The sequence below is a fragment of the Candoia aspera genome, chromosome 4 (assembly GCF_035149785.1).
Source record: "Candoia aspera isolate rCanAsp1 chromosome 4, rCanAsp1.hap2, whole genome shotgun sequence".
NCBI lineage: Eukaryota > Metazoa > Chordata > Lepidosauria > Squamata > Boidae > Candoia > Candoia aspera.
The window spans coordinates 51281957-51307575 of NC_086156.1; the positions used below are offsets into that span (position 1 = coordinate 51281957).

At 35.8% G+C, this 25619-nt stretch overlaps 1 protein-coding gene across 19 annotated transcripts in view; it reads left to right on the plus strand.

Moving 5' to 3' along the window:
* The window catches only part of CLASP2 (cytoplasmic linker associated protein 2), a 142469-nt gene that overhangs the window by 46198 nt on the left and 70652 nt on the right, over positions 1–25619 (plus strand). For 14 of the 19 annotated variants that reach the window (XM_063304103.1, XM_063304104.1, XM_063304108.1 and 11 more), the window contains exons 8-12: positions 11922–12068; positions 17569–17648; positions 20737–20829; positions 20945–21090; positions 23646–23781. In XM_063304103.1, the coding sequence (XP_063160173.1) occupies positions 11922–12068; positions 17569–17648; positions 20737–20829; positions 20945–21090; positions 23646–23781 (602 nt within the window). Of the gene's footprint in view, positions 1–11301; positions 11474–11921; positions 12069–17568; positions 17649–20736; positions 20830–20944; positions 21091–23645; positions 23782–25619 lie in introns of those variants that run through there. The other 5 variants (XM_063304118.1, XM_063304115.1, XM_063304117.1 and 2 more) reach the window with 3 other exon arrangements.

Here is a 25619-nt window from a genome sequence, read left to right on the forward strand (position 1 = left end):
AGTTCCTTCTCAGAAGTTATTGAGCCAAGCCAGGTACCACCTATCTTGTTTCTGTTTATCTTCTACTTAAGTGTAGAACTTTGCATTTCTTTCCATAGAACAGCATCTTGTTGGATAGAGACCAATGTTCAACGCTCAAGATCCTTTGGAACCTTGAGGTTGTCTTCTGTGGGGTTGGTTAGCAAGTCACCCCAGCTTTGTGTCTTCTGAAATTTGCCTGAGTATCCCTTCTATCCCTTCATCTAAGTCATTTGAAAAGTGTTGAAGCACACTGGGCCCAGGACAGAATCCTAAGATTGCCACTGCATACCTCTCTCCATGTACTTCATCTAGTATTGAATGATTTGTTCTTGTACTTCAAGGTATTCTCCATTTCAAATCATCCTTTTTTCTTCATTGAGACTTTCTGATATCTAGTTTTCACAGTTGTATGTTACAGTTGGGAAAACCATGACCTCAATAATGTACCTTTATTGTCAAAGCAGTGTCTCTTCAGTTTAACATTTTATCTAGATCTGTCATAGTCTTTTTCCTGAGCAGAAAATATCTCTGTTCCATGGCTATCATTATTATTCCTGTGAATGTTTGAGCTTAGGTAGACAAAGCCTGGCACTGTCTCAATTTCTTCTCTATCTCTTTGCATTGAATTGGCACTGCCTATTTACCATCTTAGTGTTTGTTCATTTTACTACCAAACAGCAGACCATCTTTTGCATACTCTTTTACCTTCAGCAGAAAACTTGCTCACTTCTAGCCATTAGAGTAGCATAATCAGCATAGCTGACATTGTTGATGTCTCTCACAGTAATTTTAATTCCAGTATCTATTTCTTCTAGGCCAACATTTCTCATGATATATTCAACAAATAAATTAAACAAGATGAGAGAATGCAGACTTAGAGCACTCCTTTCCCAATTTTGAAAATTAAATTGCCCTATATTCCTTTCTAACTGTTGCATTCCTGGTCATCATACAAATGCTTTAATAGGTGGGTAGATGAGGTGGCCTGGTATTACCATGTTTTTAAGGATTATCCATAATTTATTGTTGTCTATAGTCAATACATCAATAAAACAAAATAGACACTTTTTGGAACTTGCTGGCTTTTTCCATTACACATTACAAGTGTGACTAATGTAATCTTGAGTGCCTGCCTCTTCTGAATGCAGCTTGTACATCTGGCAGTTCATGTTTTGTGTACTGTTGACATCTGTATTATAAAATCTTGAGTATAATCTGACTACCATTTAAGTTGGGTGCATATTTATTTATTTTCCGTGTTTTAAGCATTCTCTAACACTGACCTTTTTGTTTTGGAAGAGATCCAAATATTATAGTGATTAAGGAATTGAAGCAGCACTGAAGAGACCCAGGTTCAGGTTCGCCCTCAGGCACAGAAGTTTACTGGGTGTCTTTGGAACATTGATCTACTCTCAGACCAACCTGCCTCACTGGATTGTTGTGGTGAGGAGGGAGTACTATCTACACCACCTTGAACTTCTCAGTGGAAGATAGGATACAGATCTAGACAGAGACAAATCATTTCCAGTCTCTTAGCCAGTGCTGTGATTTACATTCCTGTTTACAAGGTATGGGTAGCACTTTAACTGCATGATATTATTATGCAGATCTGCTAGTGTTTTGTCAGCTCTGCAGCTTGGGGTGATGGAAGCTGGCTTAACTTCTTTTAGATAAAAATAGAAAGGGAGAGGATAAAGAAAAGAGAAAAACAGAGAGGGGATAGTCTGTTTAAGCAGGAATACCTTTTCTTTTTTGATATGCTGGATGGATGAGGGCCATTTTTTATACAGTGCATTTCTTGGAAAATTTACTGTGCTAATTAGTTACCTGGAAAATTCCTGCAAATTACAACTAAGATCTGAGGCTGTGGATGATAAAACCCACTGGCTTCCTGCTTCTTATCCAGCAACTTCTACTTGATTTTTAAAAAGGCAAACTTCTCATTGTAAACCATCTAACTCTAATTCAGTAATAATATAATATTCTTTCAAATTAAACCACATGTTTTAGAAATTAGTTAAATAGTGATTCATAAGAAAAGGACTGAGTTGTACAAAATTAATGGACCATGCTGGCTAAAATAACAAGAATGCAATTCTTAAATCGTTATCAATATATTGCATTAAAAATGTCTTTGAAGATCTGTAAATTACTATGAGAAGTAAAGCAGTCTATTATTGTTTATCAACTTCTTAAGTAAATAATTTTTCTTAATATGCTAGTGTTATATTTACCACTAGGAATTGTCTTGGAATATATTGATATACAGTAGGTAAAGGTAAAGGTTTCCCTTGACGTAAAGTCCAGTCGTGTCCGACTCTAGGGGGCGGTGCTCATCTCCGTTTCTAAGCCGTTAGAGCCGGTGTTGTCCGTAGACACTTCCGGGTCATGTGGCCAGCATGACGACACGGAACGCCGTTACCTTCCCGCCGAAGCGGTACCTATTGATCTACTCACATTTGCATGTTTTCGAACTGCTAGGTGAGCAGGAGCTGGGACTAGCAACGGGAGCTCACCCCACCGCGCGGTTTCGAACCGCCGACCTTCCGATCGGCAGCTCAGCGGTTTAACCCGCAGCGCCACCGCGGTCACATTTTAATTATTGTAAACAGTTGCTGTAAATGAGCAGTTTAAAGTTTCTGCTTTCTCAAATCTAGATTTTGCACAAAAGCTGAAGAGTTAGACTGATTTTATTTTTGTTATGCCAATAGAGTTTACAATATTGCCCATACCCATTTTTTAAACTGGACTGAGGCCCATCATTTATTTCAGTCTGGGAACTGAATCCTTACAGTAGCCTACTTTATTTTTCGTTCATGACTGTTTTGAGCTACATTCTTAAAGTACATCAAGAAAGGAAAATACTTTCCAAATGTATTTTAAAACCCTCTAATTGGTATGCATTATCATCATAGGTCATACTTTAACACTTTTTAAAATGTTTGTGTTAAGTGAATTAGTTTAAATAGTTACGTTCTGGTTCCTGGGACGTTGTTCCAGAAACCATGAGATTGCTGATTTCCCTCTGTTGAGGTAGGCAGAGGTTGATCAGACATTGGATCCTTCTTCTGCCCTTCTTTGGAGCCAGTTCTTTCCAAAGTTCAGAAATCCCAACTTCAGTAAGTTCCAGAAAAGGGGTGGGGGGCACAATGGGTGTTGAGGCAAGGTGTTGATGTCTGAATCCTTGGTATGATTTAGACTTACCATTTACTAGCAACCAACTGTTTCAATTGCTTGCAGACTTTTAAAAGGTTGCATATTTCTCTATTCTAATTCCCCCTCTGATCTGTCTATCCAGACTCTCCAGCAAATGGACCAGAGCACTGTATTCCAGTTTTAGGCTATATTTGTAGTACTAGTGATCAAATATATTTATAAAGTCGCTTCTATATTTCTGTTTTTAGATCTTGTTTTGTCTTTTCCAAGGTTTATTTGTAGGCATTGTCATAGAAGTCTTTAAGTTCTCAGTACTTGCAGCTGAGATATTGAAATAGATCCAGGGGAGAAAATGGTTTTTCTGCTATTTGTATAGTGGATTCTAACTGAAAAAAAAAACCTGAGTGTTTGACTGGTTTGGTTTTTGCAAATCTCTTATGTCTAACCAAATATAATAAGTGTACAGTGCTTTTTATGTAATATATTGCCTATTCAAAATTCTAGTGGAAAATTTGATAAATTAAGGCCCAGTTAATATACTTCAGTAGCATTATGGTAATAATTATGATAATAATTATGATTAAAATTATTATTATTTCTCCTACATCATAAAAACACATAGCAATAAGTCTAGTAGTGATCACTGATCCCGATGGCTATAAATCTACCCTACTCTAGTAATACCACTAGTATGCTTCTTTATATCCATGGATGGAGAAATTGAGGAGGAAAGGGCTTCTTGGAAGAGATGAACAGATGAACTCCTTTTCCCTTTTTTATTGGTTGGTAATTATATTGATGAAAACAGCTAAACTGCCTTATAAGCTTGTTTGAGCTACTACTACACCACTTGTTGAAAAAAAAAGACATTGTAAAATATGATGTTGTAAGTGTAGTTTAGAACAACTTAGCTTATTTATCCACTTTAAAAATGTCTAGTGTAAGTTGCTTTTTATTTCTGTTTCAGTGGCTTCTCTCCTTTCCTAAACCTTTTCCAAGAGTTCTGTAAAAACTCCAGGGGGAAGGGAGATTAAAGTATCAAGACATGAGAAAATCTTGTCTTTTTCTATATCCATGGCAGTATATTGTCTGATTTATAATATGATTCTTGTTCCTGATGCACACATCATAGATCATGAATCACTGCAAAATTGTTACTGGAAACTAATAGAACTTAGAAATAACATTCCCTTGATCCATCAGGGCTTTACCTTGAAAAGCACTCAAGGATGATAATGCTTCTGGAGAAGCTTAACTGTGTAGTTGTTGAGAATGTGGTGAGAAATCAGCTACAGGTAGTCCTCGACTTACAACCGTTCATTTAATGATGGTCCGAAGTTACAACAGCCTTAGAATAGGTGTTTTACGGCCTGTAAAGCACTTCTGAGCATCGCAAAATGTTGTGACACATACACACCCCGTGGTCACATGATCGCATTTCAGGTGCTTGGCAACCAGCTTGCATTTATGACGAAAAACACCCATTTAGGAAACTGGACTTGCTTAACAACTGTGGTGATTCACTTAACAACCGCCGTAAAAATGGTCGTAAAATCTAGTCCGGTCATGTGGTGACTCAACTTACGGCCATAACAACCTACAATGGAAATTCCAGTTTCAATTGTGGTCATAAGTCGAGGACTGCCTGTTCAGAGGATCCTAGAAGAAATGAATTATCTTGATGCCTTTCAGTCAAGATTCAAACCTGGACATGGGATGAAAACAGCATTGATTGCTATTATGAGTTAATTGATATTATCCAAGTCCCTCTGGTGGGACTTGAATAGTAAAATATACTTGGTCTTGGTCCTATTAGATGTCTTGGCAACATTTGTCACCGTTGACTGTGGTATCTTTCTGGATTAGAAGGAGGATCCTTCTGCAAGGATTAGAAGCTGGGGAAAATGTTCCATGGTGGAGAATTTTATAGTGTTCTGTAATTAAATATTGGTTGCTATATTGTCTACAATACTCAAGTACATAGCAGGCCTTTCTACAAAACCTAGGCTCCTGCTACAAATTTTACTGTGATGTTATTTGAAAAACTTCATTCTGTTTCTCAGTTCTATTGTCCTCATTTGAAATCTCTCAGAATTATTGGAATACATTGCCAGAAAAATAATACTCCTGTATTTGCAACAAAACTCATATGTAGCGAAATACGATCTAATCCTGCACTAGAGAAATGTGTAAAACAATCCCTGTATTCTATTTCCAATGTGTCTGTTTTAGACAGGATATTCAGGATCTCTATTTCCCTTCCCTAGTTTTTCCTTCTCTAGCCCCTATTCTGAGCTTACTCTGAAAGATACATTGATTATTTATGTTTCTGTTTGTTTGTTTGTTTGTTTGTTTGTCAAACCTGATTTAGTATACCACCTATAGTCCTTTGGGATTGGAATAGGTTATATGTACTGCAAACTAAGTAAATAAGTACATAATAAACAAACAAATGTATAACCCTAACCCTAAAGGCTATGTAAAGGCATTCTAGCTACATCAGGTATAGTTGTAATTTTCTCTTAGATTTCATGTGCTTTTTAGTTCTCTTTTTAAGAGGTGCAAAACAAAGATGAGCATGTATTAGCAACTTAAACTCAATTTCCATGGAAGTAAAGAAAATGCAGAGCATTTGCAGCAACTATACATTTGGCTACGGATTCTTTTGTTATAGATAAATGATCACTCCAGTAGAATTGGTTATGCTTTTACTAATTTTCCTAATGATTGTTATCAGATGAAAAAGATTAAACAAAGTCTTATTTTCTCCTCATTTCATTTCGAGATTCTATTTCATGTTCTTCCTAGGATATAAAAGTTAATGTGACTGAAGAAAGCTTATAATAGCTTACTGGTTGTAGGTACTATATTCATGCATAATTTAACAGTGCCAGATAATTTAGTGTGAACAATGCTATAAAGAACATCCTTATATTAAAGCTTTTATAGATGAGTGATTGATTCTATTGAATAATGAGCTGTTCAGCACCTAGAATTAGAAAATAGTTTACAGGTATAAAAGTACATTTATTTTGAGGCTTTTTCAGGTCATCAAAATGCAAACAATGCTAAAACAATAAATAAAAGATGAATGTTCCTTTAAATAAATAGGAGAAAGTCTTGCCTGTCAAAAATGGCCCTCTTTGTGCTGTTTCAAAATGTCTTTGTTTTCCTTAACCTTTAGTGCTTCTTCATAAGGCAATGGTTGGTCAAGAAACAGTATTTTGTATGTGGCTTTAGTAGACCCATTGAAATCAATACAACCTAGCCATTATTAACTCATGTTTTAATTATGTCAGTAATTAATTTATATTGAATAATGCTTTATATTTGCATTTTTAATTAATTTTTAAGATATTTACTTATGTATCAAATTTATATGGCCGCCCACCTCTCTGGGCAACATACAACAATCAAATAAAACAACAAATATATAAGAACAATCATTACAAAACATGAAACGATCATTATTAAAAATTAAAGTATTATTAAAAATTAAAATATACAAACCACAAGGCACAGAAAGAGTGAATATATCAATCACAATAGTGGAGTTATCTTAGAATGTCACTGGTTCCCTGGGACCCCCAGGCCTGGTGACATAACCAGGTCTTGAGGGACTTCCTGATGTCGGGTGTGGGGGAGAATGTTCCATAAGGTGGGCACCATGGCAGAGAAGGCCCGCCTCCTGGGACTCATCAAATGTAAGTCCCTCGCAGATGGTACCCACAGCATGCCTTCTCTGCCAGATCTTTTACAATACAGGATAGTTATATTTTTAAATAAATTGTAATCTAATCCTGAAAAATATATTATTAAACATATCTTGGAGCAATATGAAATAAAGATAAAGCAAAAAGAGTGTTGTCGCCTTTCCTGAGGAGACAAAATGACATCTCTCAAAGCCAGTCAAAATCATTATAAACTCAATCACTCAAAGCATTGAAATGGCTACCACATAATTAGCTTGCATTATGGGGTTTGCAGTAAATTAAAACATATCTTTTTAAATCTAAAATGATGTTACATTTGGTTCTACTTATGATTTATAAGAATTGTGCCAAAAAGAGTTAAATAGTACTTAAATCTACCCATAATAATTCAAAGGTTTCATGTGTATCATATCTTACTAATATTCAACACCTGTAAAGAAAGCACATATTCTCATGCAAATGAGTTTTTCCCCCGGTTCACACCAATTTTTTTACAAATATTATCTGTGGTCTCATTCAAAGGAGATGCTAAATGTAAAACTGCTGTTCTAATTGATGGTGTGAAAATTAGTTATTTCTACATACAGTTAACCTTTCTACAGTTAATTAAAAGAGTTATAATAAAAACAGTGTCTTGTATCATGAATGATGATGAGGAACTGGCTCTCACACCCCTTATAGTCCATTGTGCTATCTAAATATCTATTTATTTATTCAGTTGCTCATTCATATGTACTGTATATGCTACATTTCTGGATCAGCAAAGCAGTAGGTTTCTGCCATGACGTGCCTATAAGAAATCCAACAAGATAACATTATGGTCTAACATTGTTTCTTCTGTTTTCAGTTGAAGGACAATTTGTGTGGGGCAAATGTATGATAGAACACATGCACTGAGTAGCAGTAGCTGGTAATCAGATTTAAAAATATTTCTCAAAATCCAGTGATTTGTCAGCATTACGTGCAGTTCATTTTTAATTTGTAGGAAATGCTTTTCTATCACAAGAGCTTTGTCTTTTGATCAGAGGTTTTCAGGATTTTTTTAAAAAAAACAAACAGGTTTCACAGCCTGAAAAGGTTTTCTTTCCCTTTAATTTTCCTTCCAGCTTCCCAAAATAATATTTAAAATTCTTTTTAAAAAAAAGTTTTTTAATAATTTTATTGTATTAAACAACTTTGGCATTACATATAATTGGTTCACTATACTATTGCAGTTTTAGCCTAGATGGTTCAGCTTTTTGATAATTTATTTTGAAAGTTAAACTTTCGTCATATTTTCTTGCAACTTGCATCAAACTTAGAATCATAGTTGTTACTTTTAAAAGCTAATGGGCTGCTTTGGTGGCTCAGTCTATATTGTTGATCTGTTTATTTTAATTTGGGCAAATGTCAGATACTTCAAAAGTTATATATGATTATTTATGTGATATTACTAATCCTTTGAGATGTCATAATGTGATGTAATTAAGTTAAGCAACTGATTCTACTTTTCAATTTTTATTTATTTATCTCTTCCCTAGAATTCCTAAGTCAGATAAGTTGTGAAATTTGGACATATTTATAAGATTCAGTGCTCTACTGTATTCAGTGCTTTATGTAGATACATGATTGGAAGCTATTGCTTGCATTTGAAAATGGATTTGTATCCATATAAGAGATTGTAATAGTTCAAAGAAATACTGCTTATTTAAAATAAAAAATATGGATTTCTAATAAGTGTAATAGCTGAATTAAAAAGTTGGCATGTGTTTTTGGGGTACTTTTAAGTAATAGTTAATAGAAGCATGCAGAGAAAACATGTTTTGTTTCAAGCTTGGAACAGTAGCCCATTCCACTCTGATTAGAAAGGAAAAAAGAACTCTAAACAATTAGATGTTCTGTGTTCCAAAAGGACAGATTTTGTTTTGAATGTTCCAATAATGGGATATAATTGGAACTTATTATCCTTTTGCTCCATTGCTTTTAATCCAAGGGTCACAAAAGTCAATAGTCCATGCCTTCCAGCAGCCAGCTTGCAAAAAAATTGGCAAAATGGGTGATCTAAAACATTTTTTTATTAACATAAAAATTCCTGGTAGTTCTGATAAAACAAAGAATTTACTCTTTTTATCATGCTATAGGGGGCCCAACATATAGTTTTAAGTATATTGATTTATGGTCAAGGACCAGCAAAGTTGTTACAACACTAAATTAAACAACACCTAAATGCAGTCTCAAATGGAATAAAACCCTAAGGACCTGCCAAGTTAAAAATTTACATTTTAGAAAGCAAAACAAAACAAAATAAAACAGCAAGACAAAGTAGATAAATAAACAATAAATTTAAATGAAAGAATAAAGGAGCTTCCTTATTATATTGTTCCAAGAGGACATCTTAAGCCTTCTTGTGGCAATAGCTGCTGAGAAGAACTTGGCAACTCTGTTTGAGGTAATTGGGTTCCAGTCTGAGAGTAGGAGCTCAATCACCTCACCCTCATTAGAAGTTTGATCTCTACAAGGAGGTGGTTTAGGTGTATCAGTGCGTAAGTTCTCATAAAAGGAATAGTGCAGAATACATGCGCTAAAGTCTCAAATTCATTCTGGCCACGGGCAATTTCTCTCATGAAATGGGATTTTGTGAAACCACCTATTCAATATTGTTGAGGGTTGAACATTAAAGCAGGCCAGAAAGAAGGCTCCACAGTGGGCTGTTATTCTCCCTGTCAGCATCCAGGGTAAGTCAGAGCCTAGATGGAAATGATATGTACGTTAATGGAAAAACTGTATTTTAGATTCCAATTTTAACTGACATTTTGCATAAAACTTTAGAGAATGTAAGCATTCTTGAATGAAAATGTTTGAATTTTATGTAAATGTAGCCTTCCACTAATGGAAGGATTCCTTCCATTCATAGAAGCTTTTTGACTGATCATATTGGCAGAAAGGAGAAAGAGCCCATTTTTGCCATTTTCCCTTGCATCCTGAGCCCACCTACTGTTCTCCATGGTTCCTCAGTCCCCCAAAAGAGACACTTAAAAACTCAGGAATAATAGGGAACAGGGAACTCTGTTCCCCTCTTTTTTTTTTTTTGTTCTGTAGTCTCCTTAATGAATTTGTGCTATGCACTAGATGCAGAGTTTGAATCCAAATCTGTTTATTACTTATAGATAAGTAATACAAATCCGGACCATCACTTTTGGTGATTATTTTTACACTAAGGTTAACCAGCTGGATGCCTCTTGTATCTTGGAAACCTTAATAGCTCTAATGATTTCTGCATATACATCTTTTCTAGTAAGTTTTTTAAACAATTTTTGAGAAGCTATAATAATTACACAGAACCATGGGGGCAACCATTGCTGTTCAATATTATCTTCAATATATTTTTACTTTTGATTTCATTATGCCTATAATAGTAGGATATTCTGCTGAATTCCTATGTTTTAAGGGTTAAAGTGATCTGAAATGTTGCCTTCCAGTACATGTGCAAGGGCAGAGCACAGTTACCATGGAGACTTGTAGAATAATGTGTTTTCTGCCTTCCTCTTGCATTCTGATAGTAACATACCCCGGCATGCAAAATGCTTAGAGTCATATACCATGCTTAGAGACGTGGAATGATTGTTTGAAGGAAATGCTTCTGACATTTTTGGATACACATTAAAAATTGATATGAAATCCCATAACAGTATGAATGTGGTTTAGAGATATAGAATTAATAATGGTATAAGTCAATATTTTTCAAAACATTTTTCCAGCAGCATTACCTAAACATTCCTTTCTGAATCTAAAGTCACAGTTTGAAAACACATTTTACCAAACATAATAGAAATCTAGTTTTATTGTAGAAAGATGTGGCATTTTCTGGGATGAAGCATATGGGAATTAGAGGAGTTCCATGACAGGAAAACCATAACTGAAAAAGGTTTCAGAGAAAGAAGATCTGTGTGTGTGTCTGTGTGCGTGTCTGTGTGTTGTTACGCAGTTCTGTATCGGCCTCGCCCATATCTCTGACGAGAAACTACAGGTTGATTTTTTCATTTCATTTAGGGTCCTACCAAAACACAATTTCCTTAATTGGGTAGTGAAATGTTAATACTTGATACATGGAATGCTAAGTTTTTAGCATTAGAGTATGGATGTAATTTGCAATAAATAATGAAAGCAAACATGGTACAAACTGGAAAGAAATTTTACAAGCCAGATGATATCTTTGAATTTTTAGGATTAAAAACCTTTTCAGAAAATTATGCCCTGTTCAGATATCACAGAATAGGGTATGCAAATGTTTGTGCGTGGGAATGAGTTTATATGTGTGAAGAATTTTTCACCTTTTCATCTAGCAGTGGCTACCAGCAGATGATGTCACCTTGCAGCCGATTGGCTGTTTCAGTACCTAGTGCAGGGAAGAGACAGAAGGATGCCGGCACAAATCTCTGTGGTGAATCTATGGTGTTTTCTCTCAGTTTTATATGGACTATTTTGATTAATATTTTGATTATCCAACTGTACGGCTATGTGAGCAAGTGGGAACATCTTAGTGCAAGGGCCATTGAGAGCTGTCAGAGGAATGAGGCGGCTGATCTGTAAACGGATCTGTGATTGTAAGTGTTAAAATCAGGGTGGAAGGAATGAAGCAGGGAGCGTTAGTAGACACATTGTGGGAGGATGTGTAGCAGAAATGGCAAGTATGAGTAGTAGAAAAGCAGTGTTTCTCTTACAGAAATGCTGGATTAAATTGAGAATGTAAAGATTTAGTTGGAACTACAAATTGTAAGTAGACAGGAAATATATGCCTGATGGATTTTTTCCTTAGCTGCCGAAGATTAAACTTTAAAATTATAAATTGCATCATTTGCAAGCCCATTATATGAAATGAAATTGCATTATTTCTTTTCTTTTTTATTACTTGTAGCCTGAAAGAATGACATTCCATTCCATTTGATTTGATTTTTGTTACTTGCAGTGAATACTACAGCTGTAAATACTTCCTTTAAAAACAAAAGAACATGGAGTTATACTGCATGTTTTTCTCTAAAAACACCTTTATAGATAAAAGCTTTGATGATGAAGAATCAGTGGATGGAAATAGGCCATCTGCAGCTGCCTCAGGTTTCAAGGTTCCTGCACCTAAAAAACCTGGAAATCCTTCAAATACAACAAGAAAACCAGGATCTGCTGGTGGGCCTAAGGTTGCAGGTAAGGATAAACAATTCAGACTTCAGGAAGCTTTATTTTGGCTTAATGAGAATGATATTGAAGAGCTTTAAATGATAATGTTTCATTCATAACTGCAGTATTTTTGTAGGTCAGGAAAGTGTGAAACACCTTTACAAACTCAGTTCTTTAGATGAAATGATGTGCTTATATATAAATATTCCATAATATAAATGACTAATTTAAAACATGGAATGCACTAGCCCATTTTGGTGACTTGTGAGAAAAGCACACAATATGAATTGCTGTCATATTGAAAATTATATGTTATGCAGTTAATAAACATTAACACTTCCATGTATAGAAAAACTTCAAAATAAGTAAAAGAATCACCCCTAATAATATATTAGGGAAAGGGACTGAACCACAGAACTGACTATATTAAGTCTGGCATAGATGTAGAGAGGTTGATCATAAACAAGTTTTTTAAAAAATGTTTTCATGTTTCAGTTTATTTTTGTTCTTTTGAAATAGTTAAAAATAGAGCTTGACAAAAGAAATATTTCCATTTCCAAGGTGATTTATTCCATTTCCACAAAAGCAAAACATGAATCACAAAATGCAGCTCAGATGTAAAATTCACAGGTGATACTGAACATACATTTAGTTTACATTAACCTATCAGATAAATATATTTATTCTCTCATGCAGTTTGCTTTTTCAGTATGGTTTTTAACAGTTGATAAAGTTAGATCATCATTTGAGTAGGGTGTTGCCCATGAGGCTTTCAGGGTAAATCAGGAAGCATTTTAAAATAAAGTTAAAAAAAAAAACAGGAAGTGTATGGTATTGCATTGTTCATATAAAAGCATGTGTATCTGTATCTCACCTTCTATTTATCTACCTAGTAAACCCAAAATACAAGTTTCTTTGTATAAGGCTGCAACAGGTATGTGCTGGATACAGCATTATGAAATGTCCCTAAATCCTAAAGGGTTGGAATATGCAAATGGCTTGGCATATTCTTTATATTTTACAGATTTTTTGTTACTCTTTGCAGTTTAGATTTTAGTATATATTTTTGGAATAAACTACATGTGATGACAAAATCAAATCCTTGAAACAGCCTTTCCCAGCCAAGCTTCCTCTAGATGATGGATTACAATTTCCATCATCACCAGCAAGTTGGTCATTTCTTAGTAAAGTTGTGAATAAAAAATTATCAGCATCTATGTACATAACCAACTTTTTCCTGTTCTCTGCAGGAAAAATAAAATTACTAATGAGAAATGTTAGTAGTCTAGAGACCACAAGAAGTTCTAATGTTGCAAAAATTGTGAAATTATTTTGAAAACTTTGCCCATGTTTTTGTGGATTAAAAGTTGCTAAATAAACAAAATATATGCTTAAAAGTATGCATATGAACATAATAGATTTTTTTTTTGCTGAGATGGTTTACTGACCTTAATTTCATTATCAGCTACTTAATTTGTATGACATGAAATTGCCATCTATAAACTAATACAGAAGTCTCATGATTGATTACAATTTTATGAAAAGATGGACAACTGAATCAACTCATAGGGAATTGAATATCGGAACTGAGTGAGGTTTGTGCAGGGAAGATTATAGTAATTAGACTGAATTGCAACCTCTGTATTTTTGAGGCAGCATCAGAAAAGCTTTTTTCCTCAACATTCTCATCAGAGTTTTTCTGAATTTTGTCAGAGAATAAACACTTTATGTATCCTAACAGTGTAGTGACTGAATAGGCTGAATTTATATTGTCCTTAGAATGTATTTGTGCATCTTAAATTTACTTTCAGATAGACTATTAAGGGATGTTTTGATGATGAGTGTTTCTTGCTAAGTGTGTAATAAGTTATGTGAGAACCTAAGAGTTTTCAGTAAAGCAACAGGATTTTTTTCCCCCCAGCATCTAGCTATTTTAAGTCTGAAGATAAGGGCTGCAGTCCATTTCATGAGCAGACCCCTACTCATATGCAAGGCTGGGAACTGTCTTATATGTCCTCTAGCCTCCCAGAATACTGTCCCTCAAATGTATTCCAGGGAATTCACTGCTTCTCAGGTACAGATTTTCTGGCCTTATAGGAAGAAGATGGAATCTCCATTCTTCCAGTTCATCAGTGAGAGAATTCTGAGACATCTAAACTTAGCATTTTCATATGTAACTATGAGTATCTTTACATATTGAATCACTTTCCTTTAACATAGCTATCATGTTTGTAGTTGCAAAGTATGCTTCCTAGTTATACTATTCCTAGTTCTGTCATCCATCTATTCTGGTGATGGTAAAATGTAAATAAAGCTTGCACAATAAGAACAATAGCATTTCTGTAGTGTCTTTAATGTGGAGTACATTAGTATACTCTTTGAATTATCTTGTGGTGACCTTATGAGGTTGGCTAATATTATCTTCATTTTGCAGAAGGTATGCTGTGAAATAGAACTGTGTTTAAGAGGGTTGAACTGTGGACTTTCCAGCTTTTAGATACCAGGCTGCATAAATGTCTTGTCACCACCACATGTCCTCTGGTGCATTAGGTGACAAATATTTTTGTTGTTTTCAGTTATACTCCTTTGTATTTACTGCTGTGTACATCACTAAAAATTACAATGCTTCTAAAAGAACTTGTTCCATGTGCTGTTTCTCAAGCAGTAGTATCTATGTCACATGAAACAATTGTTGAAAGTTAAGATTATATCCCAGTTTAATTAAAAACGTCAGAGACTACACTGAAATGATATATATTTAAGAATCCTAAAGATAATCCACAAACTAGATAAAAATTTTAGGCTTGGCCTGGTAGCCATTATATCCATATGTCAATTTCTGCTCTTTAGTCTATTTGAGATGCTTTTCAAAGTGTTAGTAATCACCAGAGGGAAAAAAAGAAATAAAAGAAATCTAGGTTAATACCAATCTAAAAATTTTATAAGGTACAAGGAGAACTGTTATTAATAATTTACCCTCAGCATACTTTCCACTTTACAGAGAAGCTTAAGCTACAAAAGTCACTGTGCTGAGGAAGTTACCTTCTAATTTATTAGAGAGAAACAAAACATAATAAGAGAAAAATAAGGATAATAGGACATTGGTGACCTAATTTTATATCAGTTGGTGCTAAACAAAAGCTTCAAAACAAGATGCATGAAAGGAAGGTTCAGAGAATGAGAACTGGCATTGGGTAAGGCTATATGCTGTTTCAGAAGTTGCTGTTTTTTTCTAATTAAATCTAGGTGTTCCAAAGAGATTCAGAGGTTTTTATTTATCTCTCTATATGTGTGTGTCTGTATCTATCTGTAGATGGATGGATGGATGTTCTTTGAGATCTTTACAATGCAGAATAGATTTCTTTTATTTAGATATTTTAAAAGTTCGTTTAAAAACAAACCAGAATATTCTGTTTTTATTTACAGCAATCAGAACATCTCAGTGCAGCTTCACCTAATATGTCAAACACTGATTTAATGGGTCAAATTAACAGTCTAAAAATGTTTATATTGCTTTGGGTCAGCTTTATAATCTGTAAAGAATACATGTAGAATTACACTAGAATAAGCTCTGAAAAGCTTCATCTGCTAATGCCTTTACGTTGATAAGGGAACATGACCAGGCAATACAGTCATTTGGTAGCTGTATCACAAGATTGGCAAGATAGCACCCACAAGTGTCAGAATATCTGTGGCACTTTAAAATAGTCCCATGCCTATTTGTCCCTCTGTCTACCTCACCTTTTCTTTCTCAGAGAGAAATTGCTAACATTTGACAAGTTTTAGTGAAAAAATTATATTTTAATTTATGTCTTTGCCTTCTAAAGTTGAACATTAATTTTGAGAGTAATGCATGTATTCATTGCTTGATCTTTTATATGAAAAACTTTCAGATATTTATTTATGTACCTAGAGTGTTACACCATTTTTTTCAACAATACTTTTTGTCTTCATGGTGTGTACCAGATTTCAGGCTTGAAATTGTTTTAGTAGTTTTAAAAGAGGAAGGGAATTGTACATAAATGTAACTGCTAAAACATGTGTTTTCAAGAAGGTTTGCAAATATGCTTGCTTAACAAAAAAAAAACCTCTAGAATAGTTAGTTGCCATAACTTGAGAGAAATATTGAGAAAAGCATTTTGTATGGTGCACACTTGATTCATGAAAGTCTTAAGTAAACCAATCAGGCATCACCTTTGTTTCACATGAATGGTGTGTCATGTGAATGTAGCGTTCCTGTAAATTATATCACTTAAACAGACTTAGTATTCCCCTATGGCCAGTGCTGCAGCAACTGGTAGCTGTGTTTCTCTCTCTCTCTCTTTCAAACACATACACTATTACCTCTGTTTTTCTTTTATGGAGCTTTTTGTTGATATTACAAGTAAGAGTATAATGATTCCATGGAAAATAGTTTAAGGCCTGGTTAATGGTAGTATATTTGGTTTTAATAAAGTACAATGGGCCTCAGAGAAAACAGAATTGGAAGTTATTAAATAGATATTTAATAATTAGCAGCTACTAATATGCTTTGGTCACACGAAATCTATACCAGAATAAATCTACTTTTATTGTTCACAGAAAATTGCTAGGATAGAAAGCTTACAGTGTCTGAACCCAGCTCACTCTTCAGTAAAGCGTAGACATATAATCCAGCTTCAGATTCTGATTTGTTAGAGAAGAGACAAACCTGGACTCTGGGTTTGGAAGTAAGACAAAGCTTTTACACTCTGGGATACTTCTGGCTAGTGCAACTATTACTGCCCTAAGGAAAAGTCAAGCACACTGGTTATCATCAGTAAGCCAAAGTTATGCTATCCTACTTTTCCAGTACCCATGATATGAACATTTAGCCACAGCTTTCTGTACCTATTGCTGTTCAATTTGCTAATTATTTGGCCTTTGAAAAAGTACTTCTGTTTGGTATTCCTCAGTTTCACCCTAACTGCACATTTGTACTAATTTTATTGGCATCTTGTGAACAACTAAACTTTGTACCATGTAATATGCTCTGAAGTTGCTTTGACCTTTATGGGATATTTCTATCTATTTTGCATTGTATTAAAAACATCGGTTTTCATTTCAGGATAGCTCTGATCCTAGCTTTTTTATTCCTTATGACTACAGATGCTTTCCTTTGTGCTGCTGTTTCTTTCACATTTAAGCATGAACATTCCATAGTCATTGTTGTTCCTGCCATCCACGGGTAGCAGAAACATAATAAATTATGCAAATTGTTTAAATGATGAATGAAGACAACATTCATTTTTCTTGGTGCAAAACATACTGCCTTGACAAAAAAGATTTTCATGATATAAAAATGATAAAGGCGGGATAGAAAATAAAAATTAAAGAAATAAAAATTAAAAACTCATTCTTGTAAATACTAAAAAATATCCTGTAGCCAGTATAACATTTTTAACTGCATTAAATCCCACAAACTATTGTAGCTTGGTTAGTGTGATTCCTCTTTTTCAGTTGAACTTCATTTAAAATCTTGACTATGACAAATTTTTATTACTTACAGGCACTACCAAGGAAGGAGGAGCTGGTGCTGTTGATGAAGATGATTTTATAAAGGCATTTACGGATGTTCCTACTGTACAGGTAAAATGCTGTCATTCAGGTTTGAATTGAATGTGCTTTCATTAGGGTCACTCCAGGTTTTGCCAATTGATGACCACTGCAAACTTGCCTTCTAGCTATAAAATATTCAGTGGTTATAATAAAAGCAGATAAACATATATACTGTATAATAAGACTTGGAATTTCTTTCTTGGAAAGTTCTTTTTTTGGAAAATTAAGCATAAAGGACTTGAATTTTTTGAGGAAGTATGTGCTAAAAGAATTCTGAATAAATGAACTGGAGGGGGATTTAGTACTTGAGTTAAGTTCTTACAGTAGATTTTTAAAATTACAAATCCTCCAGCTCAGATTTACTAGCACTTGCAGTGGGTTTGCAGGTATTCTGGGCTTTGAAATTTAGTTCACTACTTAAACTTAAATGGAGGTAGTTCCATTTATAAAGCAACTTTGCTTTTCATTTTAAGCATGGGCAATTGTGACCTGTGTCAACTTGTTAATTAACATTCTGATATCTATGGCTGAATGCCTTTGAGCATGTGCAAAATCTTCCCATTTAGAAAACGGGCTCCTAAAAAAAAACCTGAGGACAAAGTGTTCTTGGAATAAAGTAAAAAATATTCCCCCCGCCCCCATCCTGCCTTCCTATACAGGCATTGGCTCCATAAATGTGGCGTTACCAAAAACTTGTTGATTCTGTTTGCAGCCATTTGGGTGATCTAATATATACAGATTGGGCATAGCTAAGCCATAATTTTCTTAACTGCAGTGTGCTCAATATGGTAAAATGACACATTAAGCTATTAACCATGTCAGTTGCAATGGCTGATTCACACAGTATGGGCTTAGCACCAGAACCAGAATTCTGTATCATTAACAATTTCATTTATTACACAAAGTATCCAGAACACAGAAATGTGAGTTACATTACAAATTCAAACAATACCATCATTTATGTTAGCACAAGTGCTATGACAGCCCACACACTCATTTATTGTAAAACTGCTCGGCTAGGTTTTTAAAAGAATCTGTTTCTTTGAATCTTTCTGAATCCTGCATCCTTTGAGCCATGAAGTTTGGAGACAGGGAAGTAAAGCAGACCCAGCATGTACAAGTTGCTGCAAACAGTCCTCAGTGTATTACTTCCACCACCAGAATGTACTTAAAAACAGAAGACCTGTTTATATACTGTTTTTGTATATAAAACCTGTTAATGTTACATATTATATATTGTATTTTTTACATATGTATTTGAAGCATTTCCCCCCTCCAAAAAGAAAAAAAGCCTTTTGAGTTGCAAAGTTGGGGGAAGATCCATGCTACTTCCACAGTTCCTTCGTTTGGGAAAAGAGTGATGGTGGTTTATCCACTCTGTTGCTGAAAAGCCTGGGATGCTTCAGCAGAACAGGACCAAGCCCCAAACATTTTCTACCACTTTTTTGAACTTAAATTTTAAAACTGGAGTTAGGAGTGCAACTCTTTTGAACTTAAGAGCAGGTCACTTGTCTGACCCCATGGGGAGGTGACAAGTGTTCTAAAGTGCTGCTTTTGGCTACAAAAGCCAAGCATAAATGGGTCCCTGTTGATTATGAGAAACATGATAATGCTTGTCTGAAATCAGATATTAAGCTATCATTTATTCCGTTTTGTGGTTTAGAACTAGCAATAAAATATAAGCACAAGAAGAAATGCCATTTCCAGGCCAGAAACATCCAAACAGGTCTGAAGATTTCTTTGGACTAATTCTGGCTATTCACTGCAATCAGGCTAGGGAAGTTCCAAGAATTCCTAGTGAGCCAGCAGGTGAGAATGAACAACAGAGCAAAGGCTTCAGTTTTCAGCTCTGGAAATCTAGTTAAAAGCTAAGACTAGAAGCATCTCCACGTTGTGGCTCAACAACTAGTAATTTACAAGGTTGCGGAGAAGTCTTTGGTCCTGCAAAACTGAGCACTGTGTCTCAGAGCCTGCACCTTCAGAAGCCTCTCTTTAGGATTGGGGGAGGAGGGAGGGGTTCATCCAGTTCATCGACATTAATTGCGCTGTTCAGGTTCTCAATTCCCTCTGGTATTTATTAGTCCGCAGTTTTGTTTTGTTTTTTTCTGGGCTTGATCTTCCAGTTCTTTTCTCTTAAACCAAAATGTGAATATTTATTATATAATTTAGAGAGATTCAAGCAGGATATATTAGCCTGAATTGGAATCTTTCCCTAGTATAATTTCGAAGTAACAGGTCTATCTTTATATATGAAGTTCTGTTTTATGGTGAATGTGAAAATGGTTATATGATGTTTAAAGAACTTTCCAAGAATCACATTTATTATGTCTGATAATTAAAACATTATTTAAGAATTTATTTTCCTATGTTAGTACAAGCCCTTGTGGTATTAGGGTGCCCTCTCTTGGCTGCTGCAATAGAAGCAAGTTGGTTTTTATACCAGTATGTGAGGTTATGATGAAGTCAGCATTTTTATCACAATGGTTTCTGTTGACTTTTTGCAGTTGTTTCTGTTAAATAACTCAGCATCCCAGTATATTTTGTGCATTTCACATTTTTATGTCCTACTTTCAGACCTCTCCAGTTTGATACTTGGGTATTTAGTGAAACTGAATTATTATCTTTCTGTCAATGCTCATTTCAGTCTGTGTTCATTGCTGAAAAGTAGTGATATCATCTTGCTCAATATTTGCACTGTTTCCTTATGATTTAGTCCTACATCCCATAAATATAAGCCACCTTGTTATGTCTTCTTATTAATATCTATGTATCCTTCTTACAATCCATGTGCTGTACAACAAAGCCAGATTTATTTTCAATAGCTTCTTCTCAGTTATGATATTGGATTTTATATTGATTGATTCATAGCTGAGATTATCAAAATTATTAGCAAATAATTGATCTTTGCTGATCATTGTGCTGTTCTTCGTACCAAAAGATTTCATGGAAATATAGGAGTGTCGCACTTGGCACTTGGCACATCAAATTGGCATGCCATCCTGAATGACAGAAGTCACAACTGCAGCACTAACTATAGAAGAGAGTCTTAGCCTGGTTGCTTAATTCATTTCCATTGGGCAAAATATAGCCATAATCTGAATTGAAATTTCCTTTTCAGATCTATTCTAGTCGTGAACTTGAAGAAACACTAAATAAAATCAGGGAAATCTTGTCAGATGATAAACATGATTGGGATCAGCGCACCAATGCGGTATATCTATTTATATAAATTTTATGTATTTTAAAACGGATCACATAATTCATTATAACATATACATTTGCATTTAGAAATGCTAATATTCTGATTCACTCTTCTACCATGCCAGCTTAAGAAGGTCCGGTCATTACTTGTTGCTGGAGCTGCACAGTATGATGGCTTTTTCCAGCATTTACGACTACTGGATGGAGCATTTAAATTATCTGCTAAAGATCTCAGATCACAGGTGGTTAGAGAAGCATGCATCACAGTAGCGTAAGTATAGACCAAGAAAGCAAACAAAGTGCCTTGGAGGGATAAACTTCTTGAATATTGAGAATCATATTGGAAATACACCAGATAGGTTTTACTATTTTTTATTTCTATATAAGTAATATAATTGGCAAGCAACATGCGTGAACAATCTTATGTTTTGTAACATAGCTCAAAGTTTTGAGATCCTGTTTTGCAATGCTAAGGCAAAAGTTCTTATAATGCAGATTATTAATTTCTTATTAGTACAAATTCCATATTAATGATGCAGCTGTAATAGTGCAACAGAAACACATTCATTTTACATAACATAAAATTATTCAGAGTAAAGTTTTAGATGTATATTAAGCAATGATAATACCTAGTAGCACTCTGTTTTTACCATAATGATAGTTAGTAGGTTTTAGCAGGGGCCCTGCTGGAGATGTTTGTTCTTGCAATCATGGGGATGAAAAAAGTGTTTGTTTTCTCATCTTGCTTCCTGTAATTCTGAACATGCAAAGCATTAGAGCACCAAAATAAGGATAAGCTAATCCTTCACATTAGACAGACACACAGCTGGTCTTCATGAATAATATAAAGAGTTTTGCTTCTTAGAGGCATATGCTATTTGTAAAAGGGTGGTTAAGGAATCTGGATTTGGCTTGTGTATGCTCCACTTCTTTCCCTCATCCCTGCTTTAATTTAATGTTTCATTTAGTATGCATGAATGCATCATTCACAGAAGAGGACAGTTTACACTTTATCCCTAAACTTTGCTCTGTATATGGTTGCCCTAGATTTTAAAGAGTCTGATTCATAAAATAATCACTATGAGGAGATTGGATGGTATACAGTAGATACATGTATGCATGTATTAAAATGATTATAGTCTGCTATACCAGACTGATACAAGTATAATTCTGGTTTTATTGCAACTTTTTTAAATGACTTGAAAGTACTAGAAACCTTTGTAAGTGGCATCTGTCTCAGATACCAATTATGTATTTGACCCACTGGGTCAGATACTATTGCAATAACTGTGTCTACATAAATTTGCTTACCTGGTAAAATAATTTGCCTTTCAGTTTCTGCAAATAAATCTAAAAGTCCTTCATAGGGGTGTAGTTCATTTTCCAGCGGAATTTGAATGGTGTGACAAGAGACCCATGTTTTAAAATAATTACTGGGGACAAACAGGAAAATGATCATTCCCATTGTTATTTCTTAATGAAAAAAAAAATAGTATGCCACCCTTCAAAACAAGAGCTTACAATATTCTAAAATTACGATTGCAGACATTAAAACAATGATTAAAGTATACAACACAGATCAGTTAAATATAAATATAGATTGGGAAAAAATCCAACTCTAGTGTAAATATTAAAATACTAACATAATAATATACTAAATGATCCAGGATACAAAAACAGATATTCTTGTACCAAAAAGACAATAAGCAAATGTTAAGCCTTCCTGACCCTAAGGCTATTCCAAAAGCAGGTGACCAACACTGAAAAGGCCTGTGACTGGCATAATTGGTTAATACAGTATCTTGAATTCATGTCAGAGACAAAACTGGAACCAATAAAAAATAGCATAAAGCTAACTTAGTAACTCATGAATCATCTAGTTCCAGTTAATAGTTTTGTTGACATACTGTTTATAAACATGCATACATACTCATCTCAGTATTTCCTTCCAAAACAAGTAACATTTTGCAAAGGGTTATGCAACCACATCCATATTCTGATTAAAGCATTGTCTTTTGTTCTTTCAGTACCTCTTTTTTTTTTTTGCAGATCTCTTGGATTTCATCTAACCACAATTATCTTTCCTCTTCCTCAGACCCATACACTCTTCCTTCATATATTTGTTTCTCTCTTTGAACCTCATCCATTCTCTATATGAACAAATCACTTCATATAGAATATGCTTCTTTCCTACTTGTCATTCACTTTTATATTCAGCACCATTCATTCTTGACCCTATCTCTGCTTGTTTTACCACGCATCTGCTTAAGTAGCCCATGCCCACTGCTTTTAACTTTTCATTTTTCCTGATATTCCCAACTTTCACTACTATATAACAAAGTGGGCAGAAGCATGCTTTTAAACACAGCCATTTTCACTTCTTTTGAAAAATACTCATTTCTCACAACAACTTTTTATTGGTATATCTAAAATTACCAACAACCTTCCAGGGCAGCCTCCTGTATAACACCTTTCAGTTCTCTAAGCAAAAGATTACCATGGCATGGATTTCTGAAATTGGTCTGTCTCTATCCGCATGCAATGAGGGATCTAGAATGAAAACTTAGTTTTTGAAGGGCCGCATACACATTCTTAAAAAAAATAAGTATACCACCATTCCTAGCAGGTGTGGCTATCTGGTTGGCTAGTGCTGGGAAAGGAAATTTGGATTAAGTTGTATGTTGATGAGATCCAGTAGAAAAGTTCTTGAAGGGTTTATGTCAAATGGTAGGTTTTGGGAAATTAAATATTCTGTAATACAATGACTAGCTTTTATATTGGCAGTTGAATGGATTTTGAAAATTTGCTTTATTTCATTCTTTGCAGCCATCTTTCAACAGTTCTTGGAAACAAGTTTGACCATGGAGCAGAAGCCATTGTGCCTACTCTATTTAACCTGGTCCCTAATAGCGCCAAAGTAATGGCTACTTCTGGGTGTGCAGCCATTAGATTTATTATCCGCGTAGGTATATTTCTGTGTTACTTAAAAAGCTACTTCCATATTAGGCATATAACTTATTGATTACTTATGGGCATTTTAAATTATGGGCATTAACTGAATATTACTTTCTGCAAAATAAACAACACATTTGAAGTGTATACAACAATCATCTATAGAAATAAAAATGCTTTCTTTCAAAGAAAAAAGTGCTAATACATCACAGTGGATAACTTAAAATGAAGGTACAGGTAGTTCTTGAGTTATGACAACAATTGGGCCTGGAATTTCTGTCGCTAAGCAATGTCATAAAGCGTGACATCACGTGAGTGCATCACTTAGTGACGGCAATCCCTGCAGTCCCCATTGCCATTGTTAAGCTAGGATTGTGGGTCATTAAGCGAGCAGTTCCTCGGAACTTCCTACTGGTTTCCAACAACCAAAGCAAGTGAGGAAGCTGCTGGAAGTTGCAAGTACCAGGCGGCTCGCAAGCACGTAGGTGAGTGGCTGCTGCTGGGTGGGAGAGGGAGTGTGGGGGTGGGGGTGGCCAGGGTGGCATAAGCAACAGCAGGGTGTGGAATAGCTGCTGCTGGGTGGGGGAGGTTGCGTGAGTGGCAGGGGAGGTGCAGCACAAGTGTGGTGGGGCTTGGGGTAGCTGATGCTGGGTGGAGAGGGTGCGCAAGTGTGCAGGGAGGGTTCGTGAGTAGCCAGGGAGTTGAGGCGCAAGTGCAGTGAGGCTCAGGGAGAGTGCAGGTGGGGGAGACTTACCCAAGCAATTGACCTTGCTTGTCAGAAGCTGACAGGGAAGGTTGCAAATCATGACCATGTGACCGTGGGACACCACAGCCATCCTAAGTAGTGTGAGCTGGTTGGCAAGCACCCAGATCGCAATTACATGACCGTGGGGATGCTGGGACAGCTGGAACTTTGAAGACAGGTCATAACTCGTTCAGTGCCATCGTAACTTCGAATGGTTGCTGAACAAGTGGTCATTAACAGATGACTACCTGTACAGGTAGTTCTCAGCTTAAAATAGCAACTGGAACCAGAATTTCCATTGGTAAGCAATGTGGTCGTAAAACACGACTGCATCATTTAGCAACAGCAATCCCTGTAGTTCCTGTTGCTATCGTTAACTGAATCCCACGGTCATTAGGCAAGGCAACTTCCTGCTGGCTTCCCACTACCTGTCAGAATGCAGTCTGACTCTGAGGCAAAGGAGGGGGAGTCAACTATTGGGAATATCCAGGGCAGGAAAATTGAAGCAGAGAATGCCTCAGCAAGGCAGGAAGATCTAGAGCCACTGATTGGTGGGAATCAAGGGGTGGAGTTGCCACCGCCTAAGTGCGCAAGAGAAAGACCTGAAAAACATGCCAAGCAGAAGGAAGCCCGATTGGCCTCTGACAAAAAACGGCGGGAAGGAGACAAAATAAAAAGGCGCCAGCACAAGGAACAGGTTGCCAGAGACAACCATTCATTGGGACCTTCGCTGGAACCTGAACCGGTCGACAAATCGCCAATGTCTGAAGCAGCGCCTTCCATCACTGAGAACCCGGACTCGGCCTTGCCTTGCCGTGTCTAGTCAAGGAGTCTTATCTTGCCACCTTGCCACGCTCAGCAGCGGAGACTTGCCTTGCCTTGCCGCGTTTGGAAGCGGAGGCTTGCCCTGCCTTGCCATGTCCAGCCACAGAGTCTTGCCTTGCCTTGCCACGTCCAGCTGCGGAGCCTTGCCTCGCCTTGTCACTTTCAGTAGAGGAACCTTGCAGTACAGCCTTGTTGTGTCCAGCAATAGAACCTCGCTTTGTTACTTCCCTGTGATCCACAGCGAAGCCGTGCCACGTCACCTCGTTGTGCTCTACTCC